This window comes from Somniosus microcephalus, chromosome 9, assembly GCF_052327205.1.
Source record: "Somniosus microcephalus isolate GS21.2 chromosome 9, FLI_Smic_1.0, whole genome shotgun sequence".
Taxonomy (NCBI): Eukaryota; Metazoa; Chordata; class Chondrichthyes; order Squaliformes; family Somniosidae; genus Somniosus; species Somniosus microcephalus.
In genome coordinates, this window is record NC_140995.1 from 6,881,527 (window position 1) to 6,900,042 (window position 18,516).

General features: G+C 44.8%; 1 protein-coding gene across 4 annotated transcripts in view; it reads right to left on the reverse strand.

The window, feature by feature from the left end:
* The window catches only part of greb1 (growth regulating estrogen receptor binding 1), a 345,678-nt gene that overhangs the window by 14,960 nt on the left and 312,202 nt on the right, over positions 1-18,516 (reverse strand). For 3 of the 4 annotated variants that reach the window (XM_085996302.1, XM_085996298.1, XM_085996300.1), the window contains 5 exons: positions 14,659-14,820; positions 12,154-12,358; positions 8,168-8,342; positions 6,202-6,429; positions 2,770-2,905 (listed from right to left, as the gene is read on the reverse strand). In XM_085996302.1, the coding sequence (XP_085852428.1) occupies positions 2,770-2,905; positions 6,202-6,429; positions 8,168-8,342; positions 12,154-12,358; positions 14,659-14,820 (906 nt within the window). The remainder of the gene's footprint in view (positions 1-2,769; positions 2,906-6,201; positions 6,430-8,167; positions 8,343-12,153; positions 12,359-14,658; positions 14,821-18,516) is intronic. The other variant, XM_085996301.1, reaches the window with a different exon arrangement.

Genomic DNA, 18,516 nt, shown 5'->3' on the forward strand with positions numbered 1-18,516 from the left:
TTCTCAGGTGACTGATGCGTCCAATGCGGGACCTACAGTCTCTGTCACAGGTGGGGCAGACGGTGGTTGAAGGGGCGGGTGGGTGGGGTGCTTGGGTTGACGTGCGCTCCTTGCGCTTGGCTTCCACTTGCTCCCAGCGAAGAGACTCGAGGTGTTTGGCGCCTTCCCGGATGCTTCTCCTCCACTTTGTGCGGTCTTGGGCCAGGGATTCCCAGGTGTTGGTGGGGATGTTACACTTTTTCAAGAAGGCTTTGAGGGTGTCCTTGAAGTGTTTCCTCTGCCCACCTGGGGCTCTCTTGCCGTGCCAGAGCTCCGAGTAGAGCGCTTGTTTTGGGAGTCTCGTATCGGGCATGCGGACAATGTGACCCGTCCATCGGAGCTGATTGAGTGTGGTCAAAGCTTCGATGTTGGGGATATTGGCCTGAGCGAGAACACCGACGTTGGTGCGCCTATCCTGCCCATGGATTTGCAGGATCTTGCGGAGGCAGCGTTGGTGGTACCTCTCCAGTGCTTTGAGGTGCCTGCTGTACATGGTCCATGTCTCTGAGGCATACAGCAGGGCGGGTATCACTGCTGCTCTGTAGACCATGAGCTTAGTGCCGGGTTTGAGGTCCTGGTCTTCAAACACTCTCTTCCTCAGGCGACCGAAGGCTGCACTGGCACACTGAAGGCAGTGTTGGACTTCGTCGTCGACATCTGCCCTTGTTGACAGTAGGCTCCCGAGTTATGGAAAGTGGTCCACGTTAACCAAGGCCTTGTCGTGGATTTTGATAATTGGGGGGCAGTACTGTGTGGCGGGGGCAGGTTGGTAGAGGACCTTTGTCTTACGGATGTTTAGTGTAAGGCCCATGCTCTCATACGCTTCAGTGGAGGTGTTGACGATGGTTTGGAGTTTGACCTCTGAGTGAACGCAGACGCAAGCGTCGTCTGCATACTGTAATTCGACTACAGAGGATGGGACGACCTTGGATCTGGACTGGAGGCGATGGAGGTTGAACAGTTTCCCGTTTGTTCTGTAGATTAGCTCCACTCCAGCGGGGAGTTTACTGAGGGTGAGATGGAGCATTGCAGCAAGGTCGAGAAGAGCATTGGTGCGATGACACAGCCTTGCCTGACCCCGGTTCGTATGTGAATTGGGTCTGTGGTGGAACCGTTGGTCAGGATCACGGCTTGCATGTCGTTGTGAAGCAGGCGGAGGATGGTGACAAACTTTTGAGGGCAGCCGAATTTGAGGAGGACACTCCATAATTCCTCACGGTTGACAGTGTCGAAGGCCTTTGTGAGATCAAAGAAGGCCATGTCCAGCGGTTGGTGCTGTCCCCTGTATTTCTCTTGTAATTGACAATCAGCACACTGAATAATACACATGCATCACACATTTGGAAGGGTTAATAAAAGTTGAGAGGACTGCTATTGTAAAGGGTCTGACAATTCTCTTGGTACGAGTTAGATTAAGGTAGTTGGAGAGAAAAGCTTTTGTCGTAATTGGTTTTGCACAGCTGGGGTTAATGAAGGCCCAGCTTTATTTGGGAAGTGTACTAAGCAGATGTGCAGACAACTGTCATGCTTAAATGTTTCAGGTACTTAATTAAAGGGATTTTTTTTGCAGCCTGCCTTACGACTCTTGCTGAATGAGTGACTGGTTCCTTTTGCAGACAAGTCTCATATCATCTTCTACCACTGGTTGCTGCTGTCTCTTTTCCTGTCCGCTCCATGGCAAAGCTCCTCTGCAAGGCAGAGATAACTTTGGACGCCTTGGCCAGGCTCCACCGCATGCCTCCTGTGATCCTGACCTTCCTATCCAGAGCCAGCTGGTTTGGCCGGATGGCCATCAAGATACCAATCGGTCCTCGTCAGGCAAAGCACAATTACAGTTTCCCCTGCTCTAAAACCCACAAATAGCAACTGGACTGCCGCTTTAAGAATGGGTGAATAGCAGCAGTAATGAAACTCAAGGAAGCTGTGAAATTGATAATGAAATTGCTGGGCCATCAGTCCGATGCTCAATGCAACGACCAAGCAGACTCCCTTTTAAGAAACAGGAAAGAACATTGTTGCACAGACTGATCATCCGATGCCTGCCTTATCGGGGGTAAAGACCTCATTAATGGGGTTTTTAAGTTCCCTGAGGCTTTACCGAGCCTTGCACATGTCTGGTGTGCAGGCCCTCAGCAGCATGGACACTTCACCACTGCAGGATACTGCGGGCCCCAGTACCCGAGTAAATGGATCGCCTGGATCCATGCGCCAAGCAGCACATCATTGGCACTAAGTTAACAATCTTGCACAAGTCACAAGGATAGTATGCACGGAAATAAAAAGCTTTACACTAGCACAGTGGTGGCCGAGCTTTGGACTCACTCGAGAGATAGATGATGTGATGCAGGAATGTCATTTTTTTGGTCTATTTTGGATGTATGAGCCATGATGGAGCAAATGGCTTCTTTTATCTGCATCAGTCTAGTCAGCTGCTACAGTTAGATTAAGGCACAATGTTGGGGTAGAGTACAAGGGGCCTTTAATCTGTATCGAATCCATCCCGTGTATCGTCTGGGGGCCTTTGATGTCAACACTGGGAACAAAAATGGAAAGTGTTCAGCTCCCCAACACTGCCAGCCTTACCCAGATGGGCACAACATTTAACCAACGGCAAAGAAACAACAATTACGGAGCACACGATGGTTAATGCATTGCTGGCATCTCGTTCTACCACATTTTCAAGGTTGGACAACTGTCGAACAGCACATTTTGAGGTTTCCTTAATAGTACCTTTGATTTAATGAGGAAGGTTCTGTGCCCCCCGATGGCAATTTGTTTCTTCATAACACTGAAGCAGTTAAAACGACAGATAAGAAGACCAGCACTATGGACCCGAAGGTTGAAATCCACATCAGCACAGGTAAATCTGAAAGAAGTTATAAACACATGCAATTATTTTTTTGACAAACAATTACAGGAAACATTTTTCCCTCGAACTGTGACCCAGCTAACTCCCAAGTTGTTATACTTTAGACTGTAGTAAAGAAAGAAAACATCAGAGTGCAAACTGAGATTTGGTGGGCCGGCATGTTCATGTACCAACTAACTCAGTTAGTGTGCAGCTGATTATTCGTTTCCCCTTGTGATTCCCCAGGGATGAGCTCCCGATTTCAGTGTCCTAATCGGGGACACTGTGGCAATGGTGCAATAGGGTGGAGCTCTGAAGTAAGAACATAAGAAATAGGAGCAGGAGTCGGCCATTCGGCCCCTTGAACCTGCTCCGCCATTCAATAAGATCATGGCTGATCATCGACCTCATCTCCACTTTCCCGCCCGATCTCCATGTCCCTTGATTCCCCTAGAGTCCAAAAATCTGTCCATCTCCACCTTAAATGTATTTAATGACCCAGCCTCCACGGCTCTCTGGGGCAGAGAATTCCACAGATTTATGACCCCCTGAGAGAAGAAATTCCTCCTCATCCCAGTTCTAAATGGACAACCCTTTATTCTGAAACTATACCCCCGAGTTCGAGATTTCCCCATGAGGGGAAACATCCTCTCTGCATCGACCTTGGCGAGCCTCCCTCAGTACCTTATATGTTTCAATAAGATCCCCTCTCATTCTTCTAAACTCCAATGAGTATAGGCCCAACCTGCTCAACCTTTCTTCATAAGTTAACCCCCTCATCTCTGGAATTAACCCAGTGAATCGTCTCTAAACTGCCTTGAGCTGCCTCGAAATATATTGACCTATGAAAGGGGCTGAACACTTCTCAGTGAAGATTTTAACCATCAGATGGCCAGCCAACAGTGCCGGCTGGAGGCTCGATCCATACTGAGGGCCGGGCCTCGTTAAAATGTACATGTGATTGGCTGCGGGCCTCAATCCGATATCCTGATGAATCTCATCGGCTCCAGGCCAGTGCAATATCAGCCGAGCTGGAGGCAGACACAGCCGCAAAAAAGGTAGGTCGGGAGGGGGGGGGGGGGGGGTTGGGGGGGAGCCTGGGACAGCAGAGGCCCACGTTCTTCTTGTGGGGCCCAGAGGAGCGCTCCCGCACATTCAATCCATATTTAGCATATTAAAACCACCTTTTGTTTTAACAGAAACCAAGACCCCCAGTCGCATATTCATCGACCTTTCTCCTTCCAGAAAGAAAATGCTTATTTCTGTACCTCGCAGAGACAGCCCACAGAAACAATTCATCCGGAATTAAGGAATTCAAATCAATAATCTAATATACATTTTTGTCACAACACGTAACAATATGCAAAATATTAGTACCCGAGAGCTACCCGTAACTCGCTAAGTAATCCGAAATTCTTCTGATTGTGATTAAGGATCTGGGAGATAACCACGATTATTTATTACAAAGGTTAGGACTCGCCGACTCCGGGCCGGGGCTCGCCGACTCCGGGCCGGGGCTCGCCGACTCCGGGCCGGGGCTCGCCGACTCCGGGCTATAGATCCTTCTGCTGCTAAAGACCAAACTTTGAAAGAGAAAGACACAGGTATCTTGGGTAGGTTACTCTCCAAGAAAAGTGGTGCCGGGCACCATTCAGTCCTCGACAGTAGGACTTCCCATCTCGGACTTTCTTTAGCGTTTACTCCAAGCTCCACTTTCTGCAGCTCATTCAGGATGTGGGGAAACACACTGCCCCAGTCAGAGTGGACTTTGTACTCAGCAAGCACCACTTGCTTCGTATCCTGTGAATTCAGCTGTGGTTCTCAATGCTAGATACAGGAGGCCAGTGGCAGTCATCCTTCTCTGGTAAAAAACCTATTACCCCTGAGAAGCGATGTACATGTTTTGACTTACACAGAAGGAAGCTGCATTCCTAGTAGTGTCAGCTGTGGCTCAGTGGGCAGCACACTCGCCTCTGAGTCAGAAGGTTGTGGGTTCAAGTCCCCACTCCAGAGACTTGAGCACTGATGCGCTATCAACAATACCAAAGACTACGAAATGGACTTATATGAAGTAGGCTTTTATTGACTAAGAACTAGAGCATGCCTCTGCTAGTGAATCCATCCTAAGAGCTCCCGGGGGAAGGGTGGTGAGTCACCTTTATACCCGGGCTTAGGGGTGGAGCCAGGGGCTGAGACATGCCTGGACTTGTACAGGGTTAACAGTGGTTTACCACACAGGCATGTACAGGTTAACAGTGGTTTACCACAAGCACATAAAGCTAGGCTGACACTCTCAGTGCAGTGCTGAGGGAATGCTGCACTGTCAGAGGTGTCGTCTTTCGGATGAGATGTTAAACCGAGGCCCAGTCTGCCCTCTCAGGTGGACGCAAGAGATCCCAAGGTGCTATTTTGAAGAAGAGCAGGGGAGTTCTCCCCGGTGTCCTGGGGCCAATATTTATCACTCAACCAACATAACAAAAACAGATTATCTGGTCATTATCACATTGCTGTTTGCGGGAGCTTGCTGTACGCAAATTGGCCACATTACAACAGTGACTCCACTTCAAAAGTATTTCATTGGTTGTAAAGTGCTTTGAGACATCCGGTGGTCGTGAAAGGCGCTATATAAATGCAAGTCTTTCTTTTTTTCTAAATCCAAATGGCACTTCATTAGAACTCTTGGATTAGCTTTGACCACTAACGAATGTCACAGAATTTGGCTGTAGCCAGAGCCATTTCTGCAGCAACAGACAGAATCACAAGGTGGCCTTCATATTGGTTCAATAATACCTCCCAAACCCGTGACCTCTTCCACCTAGAAGGACAAGGGCAGCAGGCGCATGGGAACACCACCTCCTCCAAGTTACCCTCCAAATCACACACCATCCTGACTTAGAAGTATATCGGCCGTTCCTTCATCGTCGCTGGGTCAAAATCCTGGAACTCCCTCCCTGACAGCACTGTGGGAGCACCTTCACCACACGGACTGCAGCGGTTCAAGGCGGCTCACCACCACCTTCTCAGGGGCGATTAGGGTTGGGCAATAAATGCCGACCTTGCCAGTGACGCCCACATCCCATAAACAAATTTTTAAAAATAAGCACCATCCAGGATGCCCCAATCTGCTGGCATGCCCTAACTTTTGGATTTCGGAATGAAATAATGAAATGGTGTTTAATGGCTTTTCTTATAACCCAAATGATGACGTTGCAAGTCCAACTTTAATGAGAGTGATCCCTTTGACGCTAATGAGTTGAGGACATCAAACTTTGACGGTAAGGTACAATATTTGGCAAATATTGCCAACAACTTACCTGTTCTGATTGTACTGCACGTTTTGTGTCAAGTCCACATTTAGCAGCAAAAAGTCGTGTAGGTGACAGTGAGAGAAAGGCTCCGCGAGGGACGGACTGCTTACTTTACTGGACCACTTCCGGATCCCACAAAGGGCATAGTGCGGGATTTGGGCAGCTGTCTCAATATGCTGGAGTACATGCTTCAAAGAAACATTCCTCTCGGAGACTTTTTGTTCAGCAGGGACACTGGACAATAAAAAGAAAACAAATAAGATTCAGTTAGTTCTTTTATTCATGATGAGGGTAGCCAGTCAAGGGAGACAGGAGGCTGGAGAGAGAGTTATAGCATGTACATTAAACTGTTCTGATTGGCTGAAGAAAAACATTTCTGTTGAAATTAAGATTTTTGTAGATTCAAAGAGTCAGCTGTTTATCTATAATCATTTGTTCAAATTAGCAGACTCTTTTATAGCGGTTCATTAAATAGCTGGAACTATACTTTTCTCTAATTATTTCATAAACAGGTCATTAATTCCCACACAAATCCTTCTTAACTTTTTTTTTTGCTAGTTCTTGAACATTATCTGAATTTCTCGAGAGGGTTTGCCTGTTGAGGTGCAATCACCATCTGAAGGTTCAAGCCCCACTCCAGAGACTTGAGCACATAATCTAACCCGACCCTTCAGTGCAGTGCTGAGGGAGTGCTGCACGGTCAGAGGTGCCATTTTTCAGATGAGATGCCAAACTGAGGTCCCATCTCCTCTCTCAGGTCGACGTCAAAGATCCCACAGCACTATTCAACAGAGGAGCAGGGAGCTCTCTCCATGTTCTGCACAACATTTATCCCTAAACACCACCAAAGAGAGATTATCTAATCATTTATTTGATCGCGGTTTGTGTGACCTTGCTGTGCGCAAATTGGCTGCCACGTTTCCTACATGGAATAAACTGTGTTTTAATTCCATAACCGGAATAAATTATCCTTTAGTTTACCAAATTCTGAAATGTTTTGTTTTAATCGAAAGCATTGAAGTTTTTATTTGTACAATAGTGTTTATATAAATTGAGCTCTAAATGCAGTATTGAAACGCGCATTGCTTAAACTGTGCTCACATTCCAGCAACTAAAACATGAAAGTAGTTATTTAAGGCAAAGTGATGTGAACTGGAGAAATGGTTTGGGTTTTTTTTGGTTTTCACTAACTTGTCCTGTTTACCTAATTGTAGTGTCAGCCATTGCTCAGTGGGCAGCACACTCGCCTCTGAGTCAGAAGGTTGTGGGTTCAAGTCCCACTCCAGGGACTTGAGCACACAAAGCTAGGCTGACACTCCAGTGCAGTGCTGAGGGAGTGCTGCACTGTCGGAGGTGCCATCTTTCGGATGAGACGTTAAACCGAGGCCCCGTCTGCTCTCTCAGGTGGATGTAAAAGATCCCAAGGTGCTATTTCGAAGAAGAGCAGGGGAGTGTGTCCTGGGGCCAATGTTTATCCCTCAACCAACACAACAAAAACAGATTCTCTGGTCATTATCACATTGCTGTTTGTGGGAGCTTGCTGTGTGCAAATTGGCTGCCGCGTTTCCCACATTACAACAGTGACTCCATTTCAAAAAGTTCTTCATTGGCTGTAAAGCGCTTTGAGACGTCCGGTGGTCGTGAAAGGCGCTGGAGAAATGCAAGTCTTTCTTTTTCTTCAATTGTAATTATCTGTACAGCAGATACATTAACTTGGACAGGAGAAATAGTTACTTAGTGTTTCAAGAAATGATTAATACTTCAAACTGCTACCAGATTCGAAGACCAGCTTTATTTGTTGAAAATGAAAGAGATGACAAGTTTATGTTGAGGGGCCGATGTATGAACAACACTTGTGATACTACATAACTGGGTACATTCAGAGCAAAAAAACTACAAACTAAAGAGGTCTATTTGAGTTCCCAATAGCAGAGAAAATAGGCAGTTTTTGAAGTGTGAGTGCTTTGATTACCTGGTGGAGTTCTTGGAGATTTCAGTATTAAGACTGTGCCACATCACGCAAGAGTCATCTGCAATGACAATAAATGGCCACACGTCTTGGGGTTTAGATCCAAGCTCTTCTTGGCGATTGCGTTCCAACTCTAAATTATGATAGGACAGCTCTTTAATCAAAAAATGAGCTGCACCTAAAACACAAATAAGAGAATTGCTAATCACATGAATCTGATAAAATCAAATACTGCGGTGCAGTATTAAAATAAAAGAAAAAATATCGCATATGCAAGTTGGTACTGTACTCTAATTTGCTTCTCTTTGTAACCCTCCCGAGCCCTTCACCAGTCCCGTGCTGTGCTTCCTGCTAATTTGGCTAAGCAACTGATTTTTCAGTACAATGTAGACCAGATCAGGCTGGGGTGAAGGACATTAGGGAGCCAGATGGGTTTTTACAACAAACCAGGTGCTAGAATTATTGAACTCACCACCTCTGGGTTGCTCGTCCAGTACCACGACCACTAGACTACTGTATACTCTCCATGTGCCTGGATGAGTGCAGCTCCAATAACACTCAGGAAGCTCGACACCATCCAGGACAAAGCAGCCCGCTTGATCGGCACCCCATCCACCACCTTAAACATTCACTCCCTCCACCGCCGGCGCACCGTGGCTGCAGTGTGTACCATCTACAAGATGCACTGCAGCAACTCGCCAAGGCTTCTTCGGCAGCACCTCCCAAACCCGCGACCTGTTCCGCCTAGAAGGACAAGGGCAGCAGGCGCATAGGAACACCACCACCTCCAAGTTCCCTTCCAAGTCACACCATCCTGACTTGGAAATATATCGCCGATCCTTCATCTCACTGGGTCAAAATCCTGGAACTCCCTCCCTAACAGCACTGTGGGAGCACCTTCACCACACGGACTGCAGCGGTTCAAGAAGGCGGCTCACCACCACCTTCTCAAGGGGCAACTAGGGATGGGCAATAAATGCTGGCCTTGCCAGCGACGCCCACATCCCATAAATGAATTTTAAAAAACACTTATACATAAAACATAACTTCTGCTAGATGTTTCAGACTTTGAGGTCGTCATACAAAGCAGTTTCTTTAAAGTACTTTATATTTCTATAAGATATTAAGGCGGGAGCATTATTAGAATAAAATCGGGGTCCTATACTGGTTGTAGGACCCAAAGGCAAGTTTTCATGTACCAATGGGCGGAGTGTGTGCCATGTGTACCAGGCATTAAGCGGCCTAAACAGCAGTCATTAAAGGGACCACTGGAGATGGCTGAAAAAACAGCCCCACAAGAATGTTTAGTGATTTTTCTGGGGCCTGGAGCAGCTTCAAACCCACTGCCGGACACTTGGTAGCGCCCCCCCCCCCACCCCACTACACCACCCCTCCCTCCGGCCAGGATTACCCCCCCCCCCCACCCCAAGGTTTTAACTCTGGCTTGGCTCCACAGGGGAGCCGCCACATTCTCCGCCCCACATGTGAATGTGAATTATACACATCATCATGTATAATTATAATGGTAATTAACTAGGATTATAATTTATGTAGAACATATATTGATGAGATCTTGAGATCTTAGCATAACGCACTGTTTAATCATCATTCATACCTTAACCTCTAAATATAAATAGTACACATGGTGTATACCTGCTACTAAATCCCAGACTGGAATTTTCAGAAGTCTTACGTTATAAATACAACTCACATTCGTTATGAGACATTCTTCCACCAAAATGTTACAGAACAGAACATAAGAAATAGGAGCAGGAAAAGGCCACTTGGCCCCTCGAGCCTGCTCCGCCATTCAATAAGATCATGGCTGATCTTGGGCTCAAAGCTACTTCCCCGCCCGCTCCCCATAACCCTTCACTCCCTTATCTTGCAATAATCAGTCTATCTCCACCTTAAATGTATTTAATGACCCAGCCTCCACGGATTGTAATTCAGTCCCAATGTAAACAAGATATGGTTATGACTGACTAAAGGCTGGTATTCGCAGCACAGCCAGTAGGGGACGATATTCACAGCTTAGCCACTGAAGGATGGCCTGAACAGCAGAGACACCACTGACAACCGGCACTAGGGGAGGGGAGGGGAGGGCGAGATGGGGGAATGCTAATCAAAGGCAATAAAACAGGAAGGTCACAGCTCACAAAACAAAACTACCTTTTTTTTAAAAACTGGTTTTCCCTTCCTCGAACATTTATTTACTTCCCGGCAATTTAACACAGAGTGACGACCAAAGAGTTTCCTCCATTGACTTTGAAAGTAGAGTTTTTTTTTTGGAGGTGCTTACCTTTGAATAAATTGAACCTATATAAATAGATCAATCATAATTCAATCAACCTGATGGATTAGTTATAGTCTTGCAGTATGGGCGCTCCAGGGCAGAATGTAAATTTGGTAGATTGTCCATCCATGACCATCACGTTCATAACCCACTTGTAACCCCTCGGGTTTTAATTTGCAGAATAGTTTACAGGATGCCAGGACAATATTGTTTAGTGCTTAGACACAAGTGGAGCGAAGTCGCTAAATCGGGGCCATCGGAACAGTCTCAAAAATTAATTTGATTTTTAAAAAAGCGTTGATTGTTGATGATTATTAACAAGATTAGTCGCTGTCTCACACGTTGGGCTTTAACTGATTAAGAGTTTTTCTTAACTTAATTTCATTTAATTGTGTTGAAACTAATTGAAAAAGATCCTGATTGTGGGTACCTTTTACCATGCCCAATTTGTTTTTGACTTAAATTGTTAATATTGTTATACCACTCCTAATTACAGTGAGACTTATATATGATTTTACTGGACACAAATATATTAAGCTCATAAAAGGCATCACATTTGTAAGCCTTCCCCTTATAAACCTGCACAATATACAGTAAAAAGTACAAAACGGATTTTGTATAAGTTGTCTGAGGTATTATGCCAATGACCATTCCACATAGCTGAACAACCACAGCAATTATAAATCCTCAAATAATTATATAAGGCAAACTTATATTAATTTTTAACTGTATGATCATGCTCATAAGCGAAGATTCACTGCTACGATTTTCTTGGAATATATATACAGGAAACTTTCTGGTGTCCGGCACTGACGGGACCGAGTTGGTGCCGTCCCATCAAAACTGCCGGACAAACCAGCGCGCTCCGTGTGAATCAACAAACCCTGTTGCTTAGCAACAGCTTCAAAACAGTCGGCCGCAGCTTAAAAGCGTCTCTGTAGCTAAGCAACAGCTTCAGCTTGACCTTGCAGAGCCTGACTGGGGAAAAAAAAGCAACGAGAAGTAAAAAAACTTATAGGAAACGGCTCCTTAATTTTGCCGGTAGCTAGAGCTTTCCGGACTTTTAACCTCCGGTTAAACGAAAGTTTCCTGTATATACATACACACACACACACCTTTAAAATTCTGGCCCAACCTATTTGAGTCTGTGGGCTACCAATTAGGCTCAAAAAAGCCATTAACACCGCATGAAAAGCTTCACTCCAGATGGGACTCAAGAATGAACAGAACTTTATCGAACAAATGCATTTCTAAATTAGTACTGAGAAGCTTGACTGAACTGCCATTTTACCAGCTGTGATTTTACAGCAATGTTTAAAATAAGGGAGGATATTTCCCCTGGCTGGGGGGGGGGGGGGGTGGAGTCACAGTCTCAGGATACGGGGTAGGACATTTAGGACTGAGATGAGGAGAAATTTCTTCACTCAGAGGGGTGGTGAACCTGTGGAATTCTCTACCACAGAAGGCTGTGGAGGCCAAGTCACTGAATATATTTAAGGAGGAGATAGATAGATTTCTAGACACAAAAGACATCAAGCGGGTATGGGGAGAGAGCGGGAATATGGTATTGAGATAGAGGATCAGCCGTGATCATATTGAATGGCGGAGCAGGCTCGAAGGGCCAAATGGCCGACTCCTGCTCCTATTTTTCTATAATACAAAAGAAATTCACGTGGATTACTTTTAAACATACCAACTCCAGAGTTGTTGAAGATGCTGGGCAGGACGAGCATGATGTGGTTGGGCCAATATTTCTTGTACACTGCCATCTCATACTCCTTGATAACTAGCACATGCAAATGGCTCGCACCATCCATAGCGTGATACAGATTGAAGAGACCATGCTCATGACGTCCCGTCGTAGGTGTAAAGACTGGGCTCTTTATGTAGTCTGGATTCTGGGACAAAGCAGATGTTTTAAATAGTCATGCTGTGATTCAACAAATTTAATTGCAGGAATGTTAAACTACTGAAATGTGATGAGAAATGAAATGAGCATTTTGAAGCAGTAAAGGATTTTTGTAAACTTTTCTTTGGTCTAGACTTTGTGCAGCTGATTAGTAGGGGGCAAGAATAAAACTTTCTATTCAATTCATCTTCACAAGCGCACAATCTGGGAAACCTCCAAATCTCATCCTCACATCTATCCTCACCTCATCAGGTCAGGTGAAACAGCTACACACACTCACCGCTGTACTCAGAGACAAGAAACACACACATTGCCAGACCAATCGTCCCACCAACACCACCAGCGATGATGTCCACATACTCTACAAATAGACTATGAGGGACTGAAGTTCCAACTAGGTTACTAAGAGATACGGACAGTCACTTCCCCCATGTAACATCACCACGGACTCATTTAAAAAAAATCTTTATATATCCAGCGATCCAAGTGCAGAACCCGCCCATCTACTTCCAATGGACCACTGAACTGACCATCAACACCACAAGATACATATTGCACCACTAGACTGACAGAAATCAGATACTTTCCCTCTCCACATACACACTAGTCCAGCAAGAAATGGATTTCTTTCACCCCTCCACTTCCCCCACATTCAGATATACACGAATACCAATCGCTTGCATCTGTGGCCCAGCAATAAACAATGTGTGCTACCTACAATATTGTGAAATTGACAATGAAACTGGTCAAATGATGGCATGCATCTGCAAAGGGATTTTTTTCCCCCTTCTGTGGTTTTGGAGTTCCAATTTTTAAATGGATCAGTCAACCCAAACCCAACGTTGAACAAAATTCATGTATTTTCAAATGAACACAAAGCAATCTATTCATTTCAAGTTTGGAATTTAGTTTCGATCTCACCGATACCTATTACACAAACTGCGTAACCATAAACAGAAGTGAACAACAGCAGAGGTTTGACCAGCCACAGGAAAGGTCCAATAGGTTTTATTCAGCAATAAGGATCCCTGTACTTAAAATCCCACTGTATCAAACTGCTTTCAATTTGTATGGACGGGGGTAGAGGGAAGTTAGGGAAGGATTGGGTCGATTAGGCTTATACTTGCTGGAGTTTAGAAGAATGAGAGGGGATCTCATTGAAACGTATAAAATTCTAACAGGACTGGACAGACTAGATGCAGGAAGGATGTTCCCGGTGGCGGGGGAGTCCAGAACCAGGGATCACAGTCCAAGGATAAGGGATAAGCCATTTAGGACAGAGATGAGGAGGAATTTCTTCACCCAGAGAGTGGTGAACCTGTGGAATTCTCTACCACAGAAGGCAGTTGAGGCCAATTCATTAAATATATTCAAGAAGGAGTTAGATATATTTCTTAAGGCTAAAGGGATCAAGGGATATGGGGAGAAAGCAGGGACAGGGTACCGAGTTTGGATGATCAGCCATGATCTCATTAAATGGTGGAGTAGGCTCGAGGGGCCGAATGGCCTACTCCCGCTCCTATCTTCTATGTTTCTATGAAAGGTAAGTCATTTCCCAGAAATGGTGAAATTATGGCAGATGTCCTGTGGTAAGCGTATCAGCTGCACCCAGGTCTTTGCCACAGGAGGAACCAAGACTATAACTATGTAATCAGTGTTAATGACACGGACCATTTCTCCCTGGTAAAGGTCATCTTTATTTTTTTTTTAAATCCCCAGTTTTACAGGATTCCAGTCTGATTGCAACAGGAGTCCACTTATGCTTTTCCGTTCCACTGAAGAAATGGAATTACAGGTAATATCCACTTAAATTGGCCCTTGAGTGCTACAAAAAAGATTTCTCGCCAGCCGTTAGCCGTCCCTTCCCACTGTTCCTTGCTGGCCCTCCCTTCTCCACTTCACGGGGGTTAGGTCCCTGGTACTTGTGGAAAACCAGAATTGAAACCAATAGTGTAAGGGCAAACACTGTTAAAACTGGCACAGAGCGAAACTACATTTATCTGTCCTACAGGGAAATAGCATTTGCCCCGAACCCAACAATGGAAAACAAAGCCTTAACACTTCACTTTTTGGGTCGACTTCGCCTCAATCCGCACTCATTACTCTCAGCCTCCTCTACAGAAGCTAGAACACATTTATTAAACTGCCTGCAAATGTTAGTAAGAGGTAGTAAATTATAAAAATGTCTAATTATTCCCGTTAGATCAGGCATCCCTTCATCATAACCACAACAAATGGCAGTAAAATTGCTGTTTTAATGTGACGATCGATCGCGTGGTATTTTCCCACCTTGTCAATAACAAGTGGCAACCTCATACTTTCCAGCTGGCCTCCAGGTTGACTGAAAATAAAATTATGTTCCTTTGATTTGGGAATAATAAAGTGGAGCTGGACTTCCTCTCCCAACATGGAGCAGGAAAAGGTGAAGGCATGGAGTGTGGCATCATATGGCTAACAGAAAACAAACAAGAGAGAGAAATTAGTTCTGAATGCATTTTGCCGTGCAGAAGAAGTATTTCTTCACTGTGTTTTACACCTGTCTTTCTGAAGATGATCAAACGAGAGATTCTATCTGCACGTTGAGAATCAAGAAGTGCCGAATTCTATTCTCTACAGGTGTTCACGCAGCACAAAGTACAAAATGAAGTGGCGTTGGGCACTGTACCCGTAACAGCTTATAGCAGATCCGACAAAAGGCCCTCCACCTGAAACGTTGACTCCGATTCTCTCTCCGCTGATGCTGCCTGACCTGCTGAGCGTTCCAGCATTTTCCGTTTTTATTCCAGTTTCTATCGTTCCACTTGCTAGTTTCAAGCACGTTGTGTCAGATCTCATGATCAGGTGTCAGATCGCACAGTTTGAGCGGAATACAGTGGAATCTGGACCTTAATAGTTGGCAGAACTGACTTAAGCTAATTCATTGCTTTTTTAAATTTATGTAATATACAGTTGCGTGTTATATATATATATATATATCTTATCTTTTACCCCATCCACACGCCAATTACATATGTAATTACATCTGTGTCACTAACCACCGGTACAGTGGTTAAGTAATAACAGAAATAAATCAGAAATGTACCAGGCCAATTTTCTGCATGCACATTCCACTGGGAGTGCAGGTCAGGAAATCAAAACTACGCTCCCCACAATTTTCCATCCGTTAATAAATAGGTCAGTATCAAAAACATATAGAATATGCAGCAGAATATACACAAATAAATAGATTACAAATTAAAGAATTTATTCATAACCTCAGTGAATTATATTGCATTGTAATGCCTGAAAATATAAACTTGTGACAAATTCCAGTCTTTAAAGTACAATTAGTAATATTCCGACTAAGAACACTCAGTAATATATTCATTCATTGTTAAGTATGTAATGTAGCAAAAATTTAATTTTTGTCCATAGTTTCTTTTTTTCCACCACGTCTCTTAGTATAACTTAGTTTTCAAATGCCACATTTAAAATGGAAGCTTTACATTCATTTAAAACACAATTTCCATTGGAAGAGACAAAATATCCTTGATTTGCAAATACAGTAGTTTGTTTGCAAAACTTGTCAAGCGTGAATGTTCACTAGAAACAGTCGTGGTAATCGTATCCACAAGTTTAACTTGTCCCAATTCAAAATGGGCCAATTGATGGTGCTTTGAACCCAGTGTCAATGAGACATGTGAAATGGTCCATCCAAAGACATCGAGCTGGATTTTACCAACCTCGGCGGGTCCATGTCGGGCGATGTCGGTGGCGGGTCCCGACCCCGCTGCTGTCTCCATCCCGGCCTCTGAAATGAATTTCCCTTGATTGGGCTCGTTAAGCCTGCCCAGCGTGTTGCCCAGCCAATTAGAGGAAGCGGGTCTGGTGACGTCATTTGATGACACATCATCAGCCGGTTTCCTTAAAGGGACCATGGCCAACTTTAATTTGACATTTGTGCTGTCAGTGTTCTACAGCATTGAGATGCTGCAAACACTGACAATCACTGCATAGAGGTGTACAGCTGCACCCAGGCTCTCCCATTTCTCCTTCCATATGCTTATGGAGGGAGTCGCAGTACACTGGGAGGTCCTCTTCCCTTCCCATGGGTGGAAGAGACCTCCCTAGGAGATCAACACAGCCTGGTTGCACATTGCACAGGAGGGCACAAGCAGGGATGTGGTCAGGAGAACCTGGGTGCAGTGCCGCAAATGTTTCAATGATCTCAGTAGATCACAAAACGTTAGTACAAAGCCACACTCAACCTCACCCTGCTGTGCCTCTCATCACATCCCCATCTCACTAGCCACCCCTCATACTCACCCTCATCCTAGTGTAATCATACCAACTAACAACACACAAGGGTAAGCACTTGGGTGTTTTATGCAATGTTCCTGTAAAGTTTCTAATAATGTGCTGTCAAACATTGAAACCTTTATTTTCAACACTTTGCATTCTTGGACAGATTTGTGTGCACCTTTGGAAGTGGCTTAGTGAATGGGGAGACATAACTGTACCCCTCACAATGGTGATGAGTGTGAAAGGAATGACTTGGGCATTGTAGGGATGCTTTATGGTGTTGGTGGGGGGTGGTGCCAACCTGGCAGCCAGGGTGCACAGTGTCAAGTGAAGTAAATCTGGCCATGGTGAGGTCATCCCTGGCAGGAATGTGGTTGGGTGCTGATGCTCTCTGTCCTGTGCAACATCAAGTGATTGCGGAGAAGGTTGCTGTTGTTGTTGGTGATGCTGGTGTTGGGGCTCATCATGGTGGGATTCTGAGGACCAAGGACAGAGAGTTTCAAGGGCACCGATGCTGATGTAATAGGTGGCAGGTGACGTAGAGATGACAGAAGCAATCTGTCAATGGTGGGAGAGGTAATGAGGTCAGACTGGATGGAGACTTGTGTAAAGACTTGCAGCATCCTGAATCTGTAGTGGAAATGCAGTTTAGAGAAGCTAGTCATTAAGGGAACATTTCTCAATCAGCTGGGAGCTTTGACTTGACATTTGAAGCTGTCAATTCATCAGCTGATTCAATGGCCACTGACCTCCCGCCTCAGCTTCGCAGATGAGGTCTAGGCACAGCAGGAAACCGGTGGGCAGTCTGTCAAATCCAAAAATCTGGGAATAGACCATTGTTAAGTGGCTGTAAACAAGCCACTGATGATTTTAATTGTCTCCCCCGCCACTGCGTGTCGGGTCAGCTCAGCGCTGACAGACCCGACATTTGGTGGCGGGTTCACAGCAGGGTCCCGACACACTGGGGGGGAAAAAACACTTTCCCACCCGACCCGCCACCGATCGCACCCGCTGACCCCCCATAAAATCCAGCCCATTGTTATTGTGCCTTTATGTTTGCAGGTTGGGTGGACTGTAGATGCTGTTCAAGTAGATAACTTGATCTCAGATTGTCCTTCAAATCAGAAACTGGTTTTTTTTTTTTTTTTAAAAGTTCTTTTATGAGTATTATAAAGTCCTACACATTATACGTACGTACGTAACAGTACTTTTAAGCTTTGTCTGCCCAAAGGGATAGTGATTTCACACACATGCAACCAGATAAATCCTGCAACAACTGCTTTATGTTGATTCCTTAAAGAATCAGACTGTGGTCTTTCTCTAAAAATTATTTGTTTTATCCTAAGTTTTGAAAGGAAGTTTTGAAAGGATTTCATTTGACTTGTTTGTCTGATTGAATCTTTGTGAACTGACTTCAGAACACAATGGCCCAGAAATTCGGCTCTCCCCGGGTGAGTACGCACGGGGTACTCACCCGCAGGCCCAATGGAAGTGCCGGTTTCCTGCATGCACTGCGCATGAAACTGGAACTTCCTTTCCCCTGAAAAAAGGGGTTCAGAGGTGGAACGCGTGCGCAGGAGAGGCAGCGCGTGCGCATTGAACATACGTTTTTTTTTTGCAAGTTTCTCTGGGAGGGTAAGTCTCCAGGAGTTACACTTTTAAAAAGCAGGCGTAAGGCCTGCTTTTAACAAGGTAAGTGGTGAAGTAATTAAAATTAAAACATTTTTTCCACAGGTTTATTATTTTTAAATACTTTAAAGAAAGGTAAGTTTATTTTTAGCCCCGTTAGAAAATAAAATTATTTTTTCAAAAATTTAAATTATTGTTTAAAATAGTTATTTCATGTAATTTATAGTTTATTTTAAA